This window comes from Schistocerca americana, chromosome X, assembly GCF_021461395.2.
Source record: "Schistocerca americana isolate TAMUIC-IGC-003095 chromosome X, iqSchAmer2.1, whole genome shotgun sequence".
NCBI lineage: Eukaryota > Metazoa > Arthropoda > Insecta > Orthoptera > Acrididae > Schistocerca > Schistocerca americana.
This window is the reverse complement of record NC_060130.1, coordinates 421,647,199-421,667,977: the sequence shown is the minus strand read 5'-3', so window position 1 is coordinate 421,667,977 and position 20,779 is coordinate 421,647,199. Positions and strand designations below refer to the sequence as shown.

At 39.8% G+C, this 20,779-nt stretch overlaps 1 protein-coding gene across 5 annotated transcripts in view; it reads left to right on the top strand.

Annotated features, from left to right (window-relative positions):
* Positions 1 to 20,556, top strand: part of LOC124555596 (flavin-containing monooxygenase FMO GS-OX5-like) — a 265,730-nt gene extending 245,174 nt beyond the window's left edge. For 4 of the 5 annotated variants that reach the window (XM_047129561.1, XM_047129562.1, XM_047129564.1 and 1 more), the window contains one exon: positions 20,192 to 20,556. In XM_047129561.1, coding sequence (XP_046985517.1) covers positions 20,192 to 20,491 — 300 coding nt within the window. In that variant the 3' untranslated portion in view covers positions 20,492 to 20,556. Of the gene's footprint in view, positions 1 to 19,081; positions 19,190 to 20,191 lie in introns of all 5 variants that reach the window. The other variant, XM_047129565.1, reaches the window with a different exon arrangement.
* Positions 20,557 to 20,779: the final 223 nt, after the last annotated feature.

Below are 20,779 nucleotides of genomic sequence, written 5' to 3'. Positions count from 1 at the left end.
TTCCTGTGTGCGGTGGACCCCTGACCTATTAGGTGGAACCCTGAAACTGACTGCAAGTTGAGGAATCTGCAGCCTACGCAGTCACAGAACTATCTGAACCACTGATTTAGACCCTCCACTCAGCTCTGTACCAAAGGTCCACAGTTGATCATGTCAACAATGTCACAGGTCTCTGTCTACATGTCACAAGCAGGACTGTCAGCCCTTATTATTTCAACTAGCTGCCTGAAACCAAAGAAAATCTCACCCAATCCATAGTGACAGGAATTGTTAGTACTGACATGGGTCACCATGCTGCGCACTGTGCTCTTCATGGTATCTGCAAGCACCAATTCCATGTCAGGAATGACTCCTCCTGGTATGCATGCAGAGTGCACACTGCATTCCTTCCCCTCATGGGCAGCCATATCCCTAAGGGGACCCATTATGCACCTAACATTGAAGCTCCCAAGTACCAGTAAACCTACCCTCTGTGACTGCCCAGATCTTGCAGGCCAAGAGGCTTCCCCTGGAACACAGCAAACAACTGCCTCTGGCTCAGGAAGTTTATCAGATGCAGTCAGCACCTGAAACCTGTTCATCAAATGAACCAGGGGTGCCCTCCAATTGGCCCCTGCAAAGTCTTTTACTGCCTGCCATGCTATGGGATGTGCTGGACTTCCCTTGGATCCCCACGTCTGGCTCCCTATAGCAATGCCCACTGCCAACAGTCTCAAACTGTGTGACTGAAGCCTGCACTGTCTAGAGTTGTGAGCGAAGGGTCACAAACTCAGCTTTCGTCTGAACAAAGCAACCTCTAACTGCAACTTTCACTATTTAAATTTCACTTCAAAATAAGAAAAATTCTGAAAGCTGTCTAAATGGTAATGGCTGCTCATGTTTGGGGTATACTGTGGATGCACAGCATGCTCACTGAAGACACCGGTGGCTCATCTGCTCATTATTCATTTCTCTCTGTCACCCACATGTTGAGTCCTTACACCAGCAAGCCTTATGCCCATGGGCACATGTGGGTGGGTGGGGGGCAAAAAGCTGATGTGTGGGCATTCAGGCAGCCAGGCCAGAGCCTATGCAACAGTTCTGCACCATTCAAGTGCATGCTGGCAGGGTTGGCCATGTGGTTAGTGCTTCTGCAAAATGCATGTAATAAGACCATCTAGGTGGTATCCTGTATTAGCTGCGCATACCCACAAGCAAGCTGAGGGGTACCAAGCAGTGCCTCTACCCTTTGGGCAGCATTGGACCAGCCTATCTTGTGTTATCTGCAAACCACAGGGACAGCCTACCTTACACTACCCACAAGCAGAGTCCAAGTCATCTGCACAAGTGGCTGCCATTCCTGTTTGTTACCCCAGGGCTGCCTTTGTGATGCCTTTTGTCATTAGACATATTGAGGCTGACTCAAATTTATGTGTTACTAACACCTGTGTTAGATGTTAAACTTCAGTATGAGGAGTTTGTAGAATTTCTTACATAATTTCTCCATCAAAACTGTTGTTTTGTGCTGCACTATTTTCCTTCCATACCTGCTCAACTCTGATGGAGAAGTCCATCCTCTTTTCTAAGGAGTGTATTTGCACATTTATTGTGTCTTACATTTTCTGGAAACCAGATGTCCACATATGCCAATGTTGTAGAATAATCCTGGAGCCCTGTACATAACCTCAACATGGCCACCTTCAAGCCACACTACGACTTCACATCTCTCTTCTATCCCATGGTTGCACTTCTTATGTCATCTGCTGACATGAATCTGGATGCTGTTCCCTGCTAAGGGCAAAAACAAAATGATTTGCCTCAAGTTCCTCTTCATTATGGCATTTGCCATATTGCCTTTAATTAACGTGCAGACTCCTTGTTTCATTTATAACTAAGCTAATTACATTTTTCATCTCAGAAAAATTGCCTCTCTTTTAGATGTGCTGAAAACCTATCCATTGGTTTTAAATTAGTATTAAAATTTATTTTGTTCTGTGGGGTGCTGATTGCAGTATGGGCACAGAGATACCAAATTAGCTCAAGTGAAAAGCAGTTGAGATGCCAAGCTTTAATAAACGTCTGTCAATTCCTCAGTGGTATGCTCAGCAATAGATCTTCCAGTTTCCTCACAATCTAAGAACTATGGGACTTTTAAGCCCAAAAGTTGCTTAAAACAATATTTTTCTTGTTATTGGAAGATGGACTGAATTGTTGGTGCAGAGGAGTATACTGACTGTATCAGAAGAAGTCATCATTTCAAATGGAAAAGTGCGTTCTTCAGTAAACAGTGCTCCATTAAGGAAATTGTGAATAAAATGACTATATGAAGTCTTTTAAAAACAATTGAGTTTTTTAATCACAGATGAGTTCACATTTGTAGTTGTTCCTAAATATTCATGTTAAACAGCAGAAGCTTTGTCTTTCAGTGTTCTTGCTCTAGTTTGGTCACCTATTTCTTATGTAAATGGAACTATTAAATTTGTCTGGATATGTATAAACATGTAATTAATTTCAGTATTACTGTGTGAACCACTCATGGAGAGATTATTTCAGTCTCACTTTTTGTGTCAAAAGGGAGAGAACAGGATAGTTATTTGTTGGCATTTGTGGCTATGTCTTTGCTTGGGGAACAGGACTACTGTGAAGAGCAGATGGTAGACTATATTGCAATCCCTTACTTAAATGTCCATACATTATGAAGAATTCTAATATTTATTCTTACATTGTATGAACTATTTCATAGTTTAGACTACATTTAAACTAAATTGTAATAGAAAGTGCATTATATTTGTGCATAAATAGTACTTACCTTGCAAAGTTGTGCTCAGTGTCAGGGCTGCTTCCTTTGCTCCCATGTAATCTATTGAAAAGATTTTTTCCAGGGTTTTTTCAAATGTCAAGTCGCTGGAACATTATGCTGCTATTAACCATTTTCTTCTTTTATTTTTATTCTTGAAACACATTTTATAATTAAATAAATACCACTTCTTCAGAAGTTCATTGTGCAACTTTCTTGCACCATACAAAGAACATAGTGGGCCTGATAGCAGCATGTACCAAACTCTGCAAATGCCAACCCCACTTTGCTGTTTATCTGACGCTGTCTTAACAATATCTGATGCAACTCTATCACCACTCTGACTAACTCTGACATACTTGGCGCCAAAAATCATATATGTGTTATGCACCCAGATTCCAGTACTTTCTCAAAAAGGAAACAGTCCAAATCAATGCTAAAATGACTGTCTTAATTGAAATTATTTTTCATTTTTAATTTATACATTGTTTTCTGAAAACAATTATGTAAGTGATGAACTATAAGCTTAATGATTAATAAAGAAAGGTTGTAAATTTTGACAGTATGAGAAAAAGAAGGTTCCTGTTGTTTTATAAAATTGATTTTACAATCAATAATAAAATTAATAAAATTACAAATGGGCTGGCCGGAGTAGCCGTGCGGTTCTAGGCACTACAGTCTGGAACCGAGCGACTGCTACGGTCACAGGTTCGAATCCTGCCTCCGGCATGGATGTGTGTGATGTCCTTAGGTTAGTTAGGTTTAATTAGTTCTAAGTTCTAGGCGACTGATGACCTCAGAAGTTAAGTCGCATAGTGCTCAGAGCCATTTGAACCAAAATTATAAATGAAGAAAGGTATATTGTTTGAAGACAGCAATGAAAAATATACATTATTGTATTAATTTAGACTTCATTTTGGTTCATATACTTATAAAATTTTGAGTAATTGTTTTCGATGTATAAGAGCAGTATTATGAAATATGTCAATATAAACAATAAAAATATATTAACAGAATTTTTTTTGACAGTCAGAAACATCGAGACGTATCTATAGATGAGAAATATATAATTTGAGTAAGAGAATCAACCAAGTCTGTCCACAATTTCTTTGGAATCAAATATTTTAGTTAACCTGGGAAAGTTCTAATTGAACTGGATTCATTATAAGACTCAGTGGAAAAATTTATCCCAGACCTGGAATCGCTCATGAACTCTATTTCCAATTATTTATCCACCTGATTTTATAGTTTCTGCAGTTATAAACAACAGAAAGCATAAAATACTTGGTTTCAGCATTTTCAAATATTCATTCATTCATTTCCTTGAGGCTACTATATATTTTCATAGTAACCATTTATCTGCCCATAACATTGCATTCTATTCTAGTCCATCTGTCAATAAAGTACATTTTGTGGACAATCTCTTTATTCAGTTCCTAATACCTGGCCTTAAAATACATTTATGAAATAAAAGTTGTGTTTGTTGATGTGTATTCTAAATTTCATTTTCCTTTACTCCTGTTTCTTTTATGAAGCATCTATTACGCTTTACTATTTCTATCTAGCCTATTTTGGTCATTTCACAATACATGAGACAACTGGATCAGTGCAGACTTCATTCAGTATGTCATAAGAAGATGGACTGAAATTAAATTAATTTTTCTGACAGAGTCACTTTCAGCAACAGAAGGAGCACTACTTAATCCAACATTATGCTCTAAAAGTTACTCCTCAGTAATTTGATGTGCATGTTCAGATTTCTTTGCCAAAACAATGCTATCAGAAGCCTCAATTCTTATCGAAATATGTATAAAAGAGCACAAAAGTAATCATAAAAACATATTATGAGCTTTTGAAAGTGTAGTGTGCTTTAGGTAGAAGAAATAAAATGATTTCTGCTGCAGAGGAGGATCATGCAAATGACCACCCAGCTCTTAGGCTTTGTGTAGGTAGCCGTCACTGTAATTATACATTATTCATACCTATGGTTTAGCCCATGACCCTACGTATAGAAATGGTTGGAATTTTTGTGCTGCTTTGGCACACAGGCCTGTAGGCTGAAGTTCAGCCAATGCATTGTCTCTAGTATCTTATGGTTCACAGAACTGCTCATGTAAAATATTGGCTACAGAAACATGCTCTTTGTACCACTAGTGTAGCTGCAACTTTGCAACATCACAGGAAATCTGTGGCAACTCATTCACTTACATCTGGATGTAATGCCGAATAATTGCTGAATAATTTGAAATATTGAGACTAATTATCATTTAAAATGGAACATTAAATGGATTTAATATCTTAAATCAAGGTAAATCATTTCACCATTTGCCACAACTACTGTTAACCACCTTGGCTGCTATTATGCTGATGAGGGAATATAATAAACAACAATATTTCCTTACCCTGGGGATAATTACTTGAATTTTGAATTTAATGCTGTTTTAGTTGTTGTTTAGACTTTCACTGGAGGAGCAGTATACATTGGAAGGTATTTCTTTCTTCTTCTTCAATCAAGGTGCAGATACCTGGAAGAACAATAGTTATGAAATCTTAAGGAAACCTCTGAGTTATAGCTCTTCTTGTAACTTTGATTTAATAGAGGTGACTACAGGGTTATAAACACAAAATCAAATAGGGGTAATGCAGGAGTAGGTTTAATAATGAATAGGAAAATAGGAATGCGGGTAAGCTACTACAAACAGCATAGTGAACGCATTATTGTGGCCAAGATAGATACGAAGCCCACGCCTACTACAGTAGTACAAGTTTATATGCCAACTAGCTCTGCAGATGACGAAGAAATTGAAGAAATGTATGATGAAATAAAAGAAATTATTCAGATTGTGAAGGGAGACGAAAATTTAATAGTCATGGGTGACTGGAATTCGAGTGTAGGAAAAGGGAGAGAAGGAAACATAGTAGGTGAATATGGATTGGGGGACAGAAATGAAAGAGGAAGCCGCCTGGTCGAATTTTGCACAGAGCACAACATAATCATAACTAACACTTGGTTTAAGAATCATGAAAGAAGGTTGTATACATGGAAGAACCCTGGCGATACTAAAAGGTATCAGATAGATTATATAATGGTAAGACAGAGATTTAGGAACCAGGTTTTAAATTGTAAGACATTTCCAGGGGCAGATGTGGACTCTGACCACAATCTATTGGTTATGACCTGTAGATTAAAACTGAAGAAACTGCAAAAAGGTGGGAATTTAAGGAGATGGGACCTGGATAAACTAAAAGAACCAGAGGTTGTACAGAGATTCAGGGAGAGCATAAGGGAGCAATTGACAGGAATGGGGGAAATAAATACAGTAGAAGAAGAATGGGTAGCTTTGAGGGATGAAGTAGTGAAGGCAGCAGAGGATCAAGTAGGTAAAAAGACGAGGGCTAGTAGAAATCCTTGGGTAACAGAAGAAATATTGAATTTAATTGATGAAAGGAGAAAATATAAAAATGCAGTAAGTGAAACAGGCAAAAAGGAATACAAACGTCTCAAAAATGAGATCGACAGGAAGTGCAAAATGGCTAAGCAGGGATGGCTAGAGGACAAATGTAAGGATGTAGAGGCCTATCTCACTAGGGGTAAGATAGATACCGCCTACAGGAAAATTAAAGAGACATTTGGAGATAAGAGAACGACTTGTATGAATATCAAGACCTCAGATGGAAACCCAGTTCTAAGCAAAGAAGGGAAAGCAGAAAGGTGGAAAGAGTATATAGAGGGTCTATACAAGGGCGATGTACTTGAGGACAATATTATGGAAATGGAAGAGGATGTAGATGAAGATGAAATGGGAGATATGATACTGCGTGAAGAGTTTGACAGAGCACTGAAAGACCTGAGTCGAAACAAGGCTCCCGGAGTAGACAATATTCCATTGGAACTACTGACGGCCGTGGGAGAGCCAGTCCTGACAAAACTCTACCATCTGGTGAGCAAGATGTATGAAACAGGCGAAATACCCTCAGACTTCAAGAAGAATATAATAATTCCAATCCCAAAGAAAGCAGGTGTTGACAGATGTGAAAATTACCGTACTATCAGCTTAATAAGTCACAGCTGCAAAATACTAACACGAATTCTTTACAGACGAATGGAAAAACTAGTAGAAGCCAACCTCGGGGAAGATCAGTTTGGATTCCGTAGAAACACTGGAACACGTGAGGCAATACTGACCTTACGACTTATCTTAGAAGAAAGATTAAGGAAAGGCAAACCTACGTTTCTAGCATTTGTAGACTTAGAGAAAGCTTTTGACAACGTTGACTGGAATACTCTCTTTCAAATTCTAAAGGTGGCAGGGGTAAAATACAGGGAGCGAAAGGCTATTTACAATTTGTACAGAAACCAGATGGCAGTTATAAGAGTCAAGGGACATGAAAGGGAAGCAGTGGTTGGGAAGGGAGTAAGACAGGGTTGTAGCCTCTCCCCGATGTTGTTCAATCTGTATATTGAGCAAGCAGTAAAGGAAAGAAAAGAAAAATTCGGAGTAGGTATTAAAATTCATGGAGAAGAAGTAAAAACTTTGAGGTTCGCCGATGACATTGTAATTCTGTCAGAGACAGCAAAGGACTTGGAAGAGCAGTTGAATGGAATGGACAGTGTCTTGAAAGGAGGATATAAGATGAACATCAACAAAAGCAAAACAAGGATAATGGAATGTAGTCTAATTAAGTCGGGTGATGCTGAGGGAATTAGATTAGGAAATGAGGCACTTAAAGTAGTAAAGGAGTTTTGCTATTTGGGGAGCAAAATAACTGATGATGGTCGAAGTAGAGAGGATATAAAATGTAGGCTGGCAATGGCAAGGAAAGCGTTTCTGAAGAAGAGAAATTTGTTAACATCCAGTATAGATTTAAGTGTCAGGAAGTCATTTCTGAAAGTATTCGTATGGAGTGTAGCCATGTATGGAAGTGAAACATGGACGATAAATAGTTTGGACAAGAAGAGAATAGAAGCTTTTGAAATGTGGTGCTACAGAAGAATGCTGAAGATTAGATGGGTAGATCACATAACTAATGAGGAAGTATTGAATAGGATTGGGGAGAAGAGAAGTTTGTGGCACAACTTGACCAGAAGAAGGGATCGGTTGGTAGGACATGTTCTGAGGCATCAAGGGATCACCAAGTTAGTATTGGAGGGCAGCGTGGAGGGTAAAAATCGTAGAGGGAGACCAAGAGATGAATACACTAAGCAGATTCAGAAGGATGTAGGTTGCAGTAGGTACTGGGAGATGAAAAAGCTTGCACAGGATAGAGTAGCATGGAGAGCTGCATCAAACCAGTCTCAGGACTGAAGACCACAACAACAACAGGAGTAGTTACAGGTGCCTGCTTTGGAAACACCAAGCCACTTTGCAAAAAAGTCTGAAAATACACAAAGGAGGTTTTCTCTGGCATTTAGCCACCAATAAACACAAGAAAAAATGTTAAAGGAAATAACATACTGATTAGTGTAATTTTCATTATATCTGGACAAGTAAACCAAATGAAACTGTAGAACTGTGCATTTCTCCAAATCAGAAGTTTAGTTTCTGAATCAATAGTATAAATAATGATGGATGACAGTTCCAGAACCACCACAGCTCCATCTGTCAGTAAAAATGTAACTATTTTGGTAATATATGAGGCACTGAGAACCATAAGGGCCTAAAGTATACCATCATTGATTTTGAGATTGTGGCATTTGTTTATGCTCCTGATATCTGCTGCTCTTATGGTGAACCAGTTTTATCTATATTTGTAGCCCCACACTGCGGATGTGAACACTCACAAAAAGCTTTCCCATCGATTTCTTGGATATTCATTTCAATATAGGCCCAAAGCACACAGCATAATTTTGTTGCTCTGTGCTGCTGAGTTGTTATCAAGGGTTGACAACATAATTTAGTGCCTATATCACTTATGTAGTAGTAATATTTCATAATCGGAGGAGTACTGGCATTTTTATCTGAACCTCAGGCCTCAGAATGTGCTTAATGAAAATGATAATGAGGACCATGAAGTGTTGGAGAAGATCATAATCGTGTGTGTGTGTGTGTGTGTGTGTGTGTGTGTGTGTGTGTGTGTGTGTGTGTGTGCGCGCGCTGCATTTAGTATCTGTTCTTTATGTTCTGATTTTAGTTTCACATTAATTACAAACTTAATAGCTGTCAAAAGATGTTATTGCCAATATCCTATATATGGTAATGTTGTGAATTAACATAAAAAATAAATATAATCTTAAATTTTAATTAATATTTCATAACATAAAGAGGGTAAATTATATTTTGTAGGTAGTATAAGACATTGAGATTTGATTAAAAAGCAATTCAGACCTATGACTGTGATGATTTGTCGATAAATTAGATTTTCACAAACATCTACACTGATGAGGAAAGAATTGCAGCGGGAAAAAAAAAAAAGGTTGACATAGAATTATGAAATTTCAGGAATATATTTGTCTAGGTAGGCCATTGCTATTGACCATTGTATCGACCCTCGTATTGTACAGGCTTTTGTTTGTTTGGTTGTAACAGCTCAGTGTCAGTTAGACCGTCAGCGAGAGTGCACTGCTAGTTCCTGCTACTAATAAGGCGACTACGCAATTCACTTGTTACATGTTTTTACGAGCTTCTAACAGGAATGACTGCAGTAATGGATAGTAACTGTGACTGTTGTGTGCAGATGCGAGCTGAGTTGGCAACCCTTCGCTCACAGCTCCAGGCTGCTTTGGCTTCTGTCACACGGGCGTCACTGTTGGGGATTGAACGTGCGGGTGTGAGGGATGTTGAGCACGTCCCACGTGTCCTTCGATTGGTCCACTGCTGTGGCCGCCCTGGGTACTGCCTGCACTGAGGTTGACCCCTCACCCGTAGTCAAGTGGGAGATCATTCCAAAGTCTGGCAGGCAGTGAAAAACTTTCTGAGGGGCCGATCGTAGGGCCTCCATGGTTTGTTTGACGAACAGGTTTCGGGCATTATCTGTGGCTGACAATGTGTCTGGATGCAGTCGTCCATCCTGTTCCAGAGGAAGCTTCTCAGCCCACAAGGTCTGGGCATTCACAGAGAGTGAGTTTGCTGGTAGTTGGGAGCTCCAACCTTAGGCGTGTAATGGGGCCCCTTAGGAACATGTCTGCCAAGGAGGGGAAGGAAGCCAGTGTGCACTCCTTCTGAATTCCGGGGGGAGTCATTTCGGATGTGGAAAGGGTCCTTCTGGATGCCATGAAGAGTACAGGGTGCAGCCAACTGCAGGTGGTGGCTCATGTTGGTACCAACGATGTGTGTTGCTTTGGATCAGAGCAGATTCTGTCTGGTTTTGGGTGGCTAGCGGAAATGGTAAAGACTGTCAGTCTTGCTTCCGAGATTAAGGTGGAGCTCACCATCTGCAGCATCGTCGATAGAACCGACTGTGGTCCTTTGGTGCAGAGCTGAGTGGAGGGTCTGAATCAGAGGCTCAGGCAGTTCTGTGAAGATGTAGGCTGCAGATTCCTTTACTTGCGCCATCAGGTGGTGGGTTTCTGGGTTCCGCTTAATAGGTCAGGAGTCCACTACACACAGGAGGTGGCTAACGGGTAGCGGGGGGTGGGGGTGGGGGGGGGGGGTGGGGGGTGGAAGGGACTGGGTGGTTTTTTAGGTTAGAGGGTCTCAGGGAACCACAGAAGGGACGTCCATCTAAAATTGGGTAGATAAAACACAGTAAGGTAGTTGTAGAAATGATTGGTATTGTAGTTGTAAATTGTCATAGCTGTGTTGGGAAAGAACAAGAGCTCCAAGCCCTAATAGAAAGCACAGCTCAAATAGTTGTAGGTAGAGAGAGCTGACTAAAGCCAGAAATAAGTTCAGCCAACATTGTTTCAAATGATCTAACAGTGTTCAGAAAGGATAGATTAAATACAGTTGGTGGAGGAGTATTTATTGCTGTCAGAGGTAGTTTGCCTTGTAGTGAAATTGAAGTAGATAGTTTGTGTGAAATAGCGTGGGTAGAGGTTATACCTGACAATCAGAATAAACTAGTAATTGGATCGATTTACCGACCCCCCGACTCAGAAGATATAGTTGCTGAACAGTTCAAAGAAAACTTGAGTCTCATTTCAAATAAGTACCCTGCTCATACAATTATAGTCATTGGTGACTTCAATCTACCCTCGATATGCTGGATAAATTGTATGTTTAAAGCCGGCGGCAGGCATAAAATGTCATCCGAAATTGTACTGAATGCTTTCTCAGAAAATTATTTTGAACAATTACTTTATGAGCCCACTCAATGCGTAAATGGTTGTGAAAGAATACTTGACCTTTTAGCAACAAATAATCCTGGACAAATAGTGAGTATTGCGACAAATAAAGGGATTAGCAACCACAAGGCAGTTGCTGCTAGTCTGAATACCGTAACACCTACAACCATCAAAAAGAAACACAAAGTATATATATTTAAAAAAGCTGATAAACATGCTCTTGATGCCTTTGTAAGAGACAGTCTTCACTCCATCCAATCTGATCACATAAGTGTAGAAAAGTTGTGGAATAATTTTCAAAGGGATAGTATCGACAGCAATTGAGAGATATATACCATGTAAATTAATAAGTGATGGTACTGATCCCCCATGGTACACGAAACGGGTCAGATCGTTGTTGCAGAAGCAATGAAAAAGTGTGCCAAATTTAAAAGAACGCAAAATCCCCAAGATTGGCAAAGTTTTGCAGAAGTTTGAGATATGACACGTACTTCAATGCGAGGTGCTTTTAATAATTTCCACAACGAAATTCTGTCTCGAACTCTGGCATAAAACCCAAAGAGATTCTGGTCATACATAAAGCACCCCAGTGGCAAGACACAATAAATACCTACACGGCTGATAACAATGGTGAAGTCACTGATGACAGTGCCACTAAAGCAGAGTTATTAAACATGATTTTCTGAAACTCCTTCACCAAAGGAGACAAAGTAAATATTTCTGAATTCCAATCAAGAACATCTGCCAAGATGAGAAACATAGAAGTAGATACCCTCGGTGTAACGAAGCAGCTTAAATCACTTAATAAAGGCAAGGCCTCTGGTCCAGATTGTATACCAGTCAGATTCCTCTCAGAGTATGCTGATAAAATAGCTCCATATTTAGCAATTATATACAATCACTCGCTCACAGAAAGATCTGTACCTTAAGACTGGGAAATTGCTCAAGTCACACCAATTCCCAAAAAGGGAAGTAGGTGTAATCGGCTGAATTACAGGCCTATATCACTAACATTGATTTGCAGTAGGGTTTTGGAACACATACTGTATTCGAACATTATGAAGTACCTCAAAGAAAATGATTTATTGACACATAGCACTGATGCAGAAAATATCGTTCTTGTGAAACACAACTAGCTCTTTATACTCATGAAGTAATAAGTGCTATCGACAGGGGACGTCACATTGATTCCATATTTTTAGATTTCATGAAGGCTTTCGACACCAACAAGTGTCTTCTAACCAAACTGTGTGCCTATGGAGTATTGCCTCAGTTGTGTGACTGGATCCATGATTTCCTGTCAGAAAGGTCACAGTTTGTAGTAATAGATGGAAAGTCATCGAGTAAAACAGAAGTAATATTGGGCATTCCCCAAGGAAGTGTTATAGGTCCTCTATTGTTCCTGATCTATATGAACGACATAGGAGACAATCTGAGTAGCCATCTTAGATTGTTTGCAGATGATGCTGTCATTTACCATCTTGTAAAGTCATCAGACAATCAAAATGACTTGCAAAATGATTTAGATAAGATATCTGTATGGTGTGAAAAGTGGCAATCGACCCTGAATAAAGAAAAGTGCGAAGTCATTCACATGAGTACTAAAAGCAATCAGCTAAATTTCGATTATGTGATAAGTCACACAAATCTGAGGGCTGTAAATTCAACTAAATACTTAAGGATTACAATTACAAATAACCTAAATTGGAACAATCACATAGATAATATTGTGGGTAGAGCAAACCAAAGACTGCAATTCATTGGCAGAACACTTAGAAGGTGCAACAGCTCTACTGAAGAGACTGCTTACACCACACTTGTCTGCCCTATTCTGGAATATTTCTGTGCGGTGTGGGATCTGCTTCAGGTGGGACTGACGAATGACATCGAAAAAGTACAAAGAAGGGCAGCTCATTTTGTATTATCATGAAATAGTAGGGGCAATAGTGTCACAGACATGATACGTGAATTGGAGTGACAATCATTAAAACAAAGGCATTTTTCGTTGCGACAGGATCTTCTCATGAAATTTCAATCACCAGTGTTCTCCTCTGATTGTGAAAACATTCAGTTGGCACCCACCTACATAGGGAGAAATGATCATCATGATAAAATAAGAGAAATCAGTTCTCGCACAGAAAAATATAAGTGCTAGTTTTTCTCATGTGCCATTCGAGAGTTAAATGGTAGAGATACAGCTTGAAGGTGGTTCATTGAACCCTCTGCCAGGTGCTTCATTGTGAACAGCTGAGTAATCACGTAGCTGTAGATGTAACACATGTAAGATATTAACATCACAGGGTAACGAGTTAATGTAAGTGTGAGATAAGTCACTGCAAATGTGAAATGCTGGTAAATTAATAACCAGCGTAACCACCAGAATCTTGAATGCAAACATGCAAATGTGCATGCATTGTGTTGTACAGGTGCCAGGTGTCAGTTTGTGGGATGGAGTTCCATCGTGTTGTGCCTGAGTCAGTCAATACAGGGATGATTAATGCTGTTTGTGGACGATGCTGGAGTTGTCCCATATGTGCTTGATTGGAGACACATCTGGTGATGGAGCAAGCAAAGGCAACATGTCAACACTCTCTAGAGCATGTTGGGTTACAACAATGGTATGTGGGTGAACATTATCCTGCTGGAAAGCAGCCCTTGGACTGCTGTTCATGAATGGTAGCACAGCAGGTCAAATCAGCAGGTTGATATACAAGTTTGCAGTCAGGATGTGTGGGATAACCATGAGAGTGCTCCTGCTGTCATATGAAATCGCACCCTAGATCATAACTGCAGTTGTAAGTCCAGCATGTCTAGCACACAGATAGGCTGGCTTCAAGTGCTTAACTGGCCTCCTCCTAACCAACACACAGATATCAGTGGCACCAAGGCAAACAGTTTTAATCAGAAGACACAATAGGCCTCCTCCCTGCCCTCCAACGAGCTCTTGCTTGACACCACTGACGTCGCAAATAGCGGTGGTTTGAGGTCAGGGGAATGCACGCTACAGGGCATCTGGCTATGTTCCTGCCAAATCTTTCTGCAATATCACAGAAGGAACATCCAGCTTCTCTTAGCCCTATTACATGAGCTCATTCAAACTCAGTGAGGTGTTGATAATGGCATCTTTATTACCTTTAAAGCATTCTTGACTAAAAGCAACTCACGATGTCCAGTCTCAAAGGTAATTAATGCACATGAGCATTACAGCATGTATTTAAACCAAACATGATTTGCATCCTCATAGTGGTGCTGGTAGCATCACTCTTATGCATCTGGTATGAAATTTTAATAGACACTAGCTTTCAGATGTAGAAACATGCCTACCAACTTCTGTTTGTGTTCCAAAACTCCTGACTGGTGGTGTAATTTTTTTCCATCAGTGTATTTTTCTCAAAAATTTGTTTCTGTACTTTGGGCACATATGGTTCTCAGAGCCTCATATGTTTTGATTATTAGGAATAAAGTCCTATGCCCATCTATGGATTTTTTAAAAAAGTGAATGCATTACTGCTGATAGTTTCAGATTGAAGGGTACATAGTTGTGTACAATTATAATGGCTGTCATGCAAAACAGGCATTTACAGTTTATTTATTTACATTTTGTAGCCTTCTTTGTGCCATCTTAGCCACTTTTCGAAAAAGATTTTGTCAGTCTCCTGTTGCCTGAGTTCTACTTCATTTTCTCAGATCTCAACTTCCTTTCTCCATCTGCGATCACACTTCCCATTGTCTATTTTTTGATCATAGTTTGAAGTCTATTTTCTTTCTCTTTGATTTGCTTGGTTCTGTCTGTTTTGTTTTTTAAATCATCTTTTGTAATTTGTACTTCCCTCATATGTTCCTTGATTTCCACAGTCCATCTACAGGCTGCACGGAGTGGTTGCACGGTTAGAGGTGCCATGTCACGGATTGCATGGCCATTCCTGCCACAGGTTTGATTCCTCCCTCAGGCATAGGTGTGCATGTTGTTCTTAGCATAAGTTAGTTTAAGTAGTGTGTAAATCTAGGGACCGATGACCTCAGCAGTTTGGGCCCTTAAGAATTCACATACATGTGAACATTTTTTTCCATCTAATGTTGCTCTAACTGTTCTCTAATTTCTGTTATTCTCCTGATGATTCAGTTTCCTGGTGTCTTATTAGATGTCTCAAGAATGAAATCCTTTTTTCCTGAGTGTACTCATTATCAGTTCAATTTCCTAGTCTCCATTGATAGTATTCTTGGCATTTTTTGATTACAGACATTATGATTATTCTTCTTTCTATCATGAGTAGTCAGTCTGTTTCTGCTGTGTTAATTGTTGTGAACATGGTTTCACTTGAATATGTATTTCTGGTTAATAACTATTTTTTGTAGTGTTTTAATTTTGTTGCTATTCAAAGAACATTTTCAGCCTGATTTTCTGCTATGTTTTGTGTAGCAATTTAACTTCTTATTGGGTTTCCTGAATGTTTTTGGATAGAAGAACAAGGCTGTCAGTAAATCCCGAGCAGTTTGTTTGAAGGTCCGAGCAGGCACACAGGGGGAGGGGTTTATTAGTTATTGGGAGCTCCAATGTTAGGCGGGTGTTGGAGCCCCTTAGGGAAATAGTGGAAAGGTGGGGGAAGAAGGCCAGTGTTCACTCTGTGTGCTTGCCGGGGGGTCTCATCCGAGATGTGGAGGAGGCCCTGCCGGCGGCGATAGAGAGCACTGGGTGCACCCGACTGCAAATTGTTGCTCATGTTGGCACCAATGACTCCTGCCGTCTGGGTTCAGAGGTCATCCTCAGTTCGTACAGGCGATTGGCGGAATTGGCGAAGGCGGAAAGCCTCGCTCGCAGGGTGGAATCTGAGCTAACTATTTGTAGTATTGTTCCCAGAACCGGTTGCGATCCTCTGGTTTGGAGCCGAGTAGAAGGCTTAAACCACAGGCTCAGACGATTCTGCGGAGATCTGGGGTGCAAATTTCTCGACCTCCGCTATCGGGTGGAGAAATGTAGGGTCCCCCTGAATAGGTCAGGCGTGCACTACACGCCGGAAGTGGCTACAAGGGTAGTGGAGTATGTGTGGAGTGCACATGTGGGTTTTTTAGGCTAGAGAATTCCCTCCCTAGGCTCGACAAGATGCCTCCTGAGATGGGGCAAGGTAGGAGTGGGAAAAATGCAACAGGGAATAACAATATTAATGTGCTAATAGTAAACTGCAGTAGCATCTGTAGAAAGGTCCCAGAACTGCTCTCATTAATAAAATGTCGTAATGCCCATATAGTACTAGGGACAGAAAGTTGGCTGAAACCAGACGTAAACAGTAATGAAATCCTAAACTCAGATTGGAGTGTATACCGCAGAGACAGGCTGGACAGTGAAGGGGAAGGCGTGTTTATAGTGATAAGAAGTGCAATAGTATCAAAGGAAATTGGCGGAGATCTGAAATGTGAAATAATTTGGGTGAAGGTCATGGTTCAAGCGGGCTCAGACATGGTAATTGGATGTCTCCTGATGATTCAGTTTCCTGGTGTCTTATTAGATGTCTCAAAAATGAAATCCTGGCTCAGCAGCTGTTGTGGCTGAGCACCTGAAGGATAATTTGGAAAATATTTCGAGTAGATTTCCCCACCATGTTATAGTTCTGGGTGGAGATTTTAATTTGCCGGATATAGACTGGGAGAATCAAACATTCATAACGGGTGGCAGGGACAAAGAATCCAATGAAATTTTTTTAAATGCTTGATCTGAAAACTATCTTGAGCAGTTAAACAGAGAACTGACTTGTGGCAATAACATATTAGACCTCCTGGTGACAAACAGACCTGAACTATTTGAAACAGTTAACTAAGAACAGGGAATCAGCGATCATAAAGCGGTTACTGCATCGAAGATTTCAGCCGTAGATAGAGATACTAAGAAAGGTAGGAAGATTTTTCTGTTTAGCAAAAGTGACAAAAAGCAGATTTCAGAGTACCTGATGGCTCAACAAAAAAGTTTTGTCTCCAGTACAGATAGTGTTGAGGATCAGTGGACAAAGTTCAAAACCATCGTACAATATGCGTTAGATGAGTATGTGCCAAGCAAGATCGTACGAGATGGAAAAGAGCCACCGTGGTACAACAGCCAAGCTAGAAAACTGCTGTGGAAGCAAAGGGAACTTCACAGCAAACATAAACATAGCTAAAGCCTTGCAGACAAACAAAAATTACATGAAGCGAAATGTAGTGTGAGGAGGGCTATGCGAGAGGAGTTCAATGAATTCGAAAGTAAAGTTCTATGTACTGACTTGGCAGAAAATCCTAAAAAATTTTGGTCTTATGTCAAAGCGGTAGGTGGATCAAAACAAAATGTCCAGACGCTCTGTGACCAAAATGGTACTGAAACAGAGGATGACAGACTACAGGCCGAAATACTAAATGTCTTTTTCCAAAGCTGTTTCACAGAGGAAGACTGCACTGTAGTTCCTTCTCTAGACTGTCGCACAGATGACAAAATGGTAGATATCGAAATAGACGACAGAGGGATAGAGAAACAATTAAAATCGCTCAAAAGAGGAAAGGCAGCTGGACCTGATGGGATACCAGTTCGATTTTACACAGAGTACGCGAAGGAAGTTGCCCCCCTTCTTGCAGCGGTGTACCGTAGGTCTCTAGAAGAGCGTAGCGTTCCAAAGGATTGGAAAAGGGAACAGGTCATCCCCATTTTCGAGAAGGGACATTGAACAGATGTGCAGAACTATAGACCTATATCTCTAACGTCGATCAATTGTAGAATTTTGGAACACGTATTATGTTCGAGTTATAATGACTTTTCTGGAGACTAGAAATCTACTCTGCAGGAATCAGCATGGGTTTTGAAAAAGACAGTCGTGTGAAACCCAGCTCGCGCTATTTGTCCACGAGACTCAGAGGGCCATAGACACGGGTTCACAGGTAGATGCCGTGTTTCTTGACTTCCGCAAGGCGTTCAATACAGTTCCCCACAGTCATTTAATGAACAAAGTAAGAGCATATGGACTATCAGACCAATTGTGTGATTGGATTGAAGAGTTCCTAGATAACAGAACGCAGCATGTCATTCTCAATGGAGAGAAGTCTTCCGAAGTAAGAGTGATTTCAGGTGTGCCACAGGAGAGTGTCGTAGGACCGTTGCTATTCACAATATACATAAATGACCTTGTGGATGACATCAGAAGTTCACTGAGGCATTTTGCGGATGATGCTGTGGTATATCGAGAGGTTATAACAATGGAAAATTGTACTGAAATGCAGGAGGATCTGCAGTGAATTGATGCATGGTGCAGGGAATGGCAATTGAATCTCAATGTAGACAAGTGTAATGTGTTGCGAATACATAGGAAGATAGATCACTTATCATTTAGCTACAAAATAGCAGGTCAGCAACTGGAAGCAGTTAATTCCATAAATTATCTGGGAGTACGCATTAGGAGTGATTTAAAATGGAATGATCATATAAAGTTAATCATCGGTAAAGCAGATGCTAGACTGAGATTCATTGGAAGAATCCTAAGGAAATGCAATCTGAAAACAAAGGAAGTACGTTACACTATGCTTGTTCGCCCACTGCTTGAATACTGCTCAGCAGTGTGGGATCCATACCAGATAGGGTTGATAGAAGAGGTAGAGAAGATCCAACGGAGAGCAGCGCGCTTCATTACAGGATCATTTAGTAATTGCGAAAGCGTTACGAAGATGATAGATAAACTCCAGTGGAAGACTCTGCAGGAGAGATGCTCAGTAGCTCGGTACGGGCTTTTATTGAAGTTTCGAGAATATACCTTCACCAAAGAGTGAAGCAGTATATTGCTCCCTCCTATGTATATCTTGCGAAGAGACCATGAGGATAAAATTAGAGAGATTAGAGCCCACACAGAAGCATACCAACAATCCTTCTTTCCATGAACAATACGAGACTGGAATAGAAGGGAGAACTGATAGAGGTACTCAAGGTACCCTCCGCCACACACTGTGAGGTGGCTTGCGGAGTATGGATGTAGATGTAGATGTAGATCTAGATCTTGTTTTTGTGTCTTTGAATTTTAGTGTTCTTAAGGTTAACCTTGTGCCATCCTGTAATTAAATATTTCAACACACAGGTGAACAGCTGTTGTAACATGCAGTCACCCAGTTGTACGCCTGTGGTTATGAGAAATGGTTTATAAAACTCTCCTCTTAAATTGACTTTAGATTTTGTGTGGGTTAAGGTGAGTTCTGCTTATGTGACTAAGTTTGAGAGGAACCCATTTTTAAGATGTCTAATGTCTTCTGTCTTCTTAAAATATACAAATGTTAGTGCTAGAGGCTTGTCATGTTTCTTGTAACATGCCATGACTAATTTTAAAATAATGATTTGTGCTTCACAGCTGCTCCAGAGGCTGAAGCCTCTCTGGTATTTACCTGATTCTCGCTCTACTTGTTGTTTAATTATCCATGTAGAATGCTGGGAAAAATATTGCATGTGCTGTCCAAGAAAGATACCTTTGTAGTTACCTCAATTGCCCTTATCTCCTTATTGTGGAGAGAGTGGATTATGGCAGTTATCCATCCAGTTTTTCTGTTACCTAAATTTTTATAGAGCCATGTGTAGGGATGTACAAACCATGTCATGTCGATATTTACAGATGTCTGCAAAAGCTTGGGCTTCTCGACAATCATTGTAATTTTTCTGCCCCTTGAGTGTTGCTTCCACATGTACAGCTGTTGGGGGATGTGTGTGTGTTCATGTTTGGCTTGCATTGGGATGTTCATGTTAAATTTTAAAAGTTCCCTGTGTTAATCAAGGCATTCATTTAATGCTTTTCTCATAATTCTAGTATGTTCTTTATTAATATGTGCCATTTTGCCATTCTTACTTTTCAACTTTAACATGGGGCTGTGCTTTTGTAGTGGTCCTAGAAAGATTTTGTAATAAGCCTTTGGAATTAGTTTAGTGGTGATGATCTTCTGTTGAGATGATCAGTTATTTCTTTTAAGGTCTTTTGATTGGCCTGTTAATCTAGTGAAATTAAGTTTTAAAACAGTAGAATTCTTCAATTTTCTTACTTTTCATAATTTTAAAATATATGATCACAACAGTGTAAAAATCTTAAAGGAGACGTAATGAACGACTACCTACGCTATATCAAATATTTATAACACAGTATAGTGATCCACATTATACTCTGTTATGCTAATTAATTTTTAGATATTTATTGTGAATTTTTCAGGTGAAATTTTGTATGAAAGTGCTTGATGGCACATTAAGATTGCCAACTCGTGCTGAAATGGAACGTGAAACTTCTGAAGATTTACAACTACGGTTATCATTGGGAATGCCAGAACGTTATCAGCACAAAATGGGTAACCTGCAATGGAATTATGTTGATAATTTATCTCAGTTGGCAAATGTTCCTCCTTTGCCTCAGTATTATAAACAAATTTATGAGAAGGTCAGTGAGCATAGAAAAACAAACATTTTAGGTTACAGGGAAGCCAATTACTCAACAGAAACTTGTGATAGAATATGATAGTAACCTTGAAAATGATTTACTTAACAAAAGTTAACACTTTATGTTAAATATACTGTTTAAATACCAACTTCCTTTTATGAATGAAATTATGTATATATTTTGCTTCATTAAAATTTCACAATTTTATGTTTTGATCATTTGTCTAGTTACTGGTCTCTTCCTTAGATTCACTCATTTTTTCTCTATATCTGTGATTTTACATATATTTTCAAATGACATCAGCAGAATGTACCTATTAGTAGTTCAGAATTCACTCTATTATTTATTTATTGGTTAGTTAGCCAG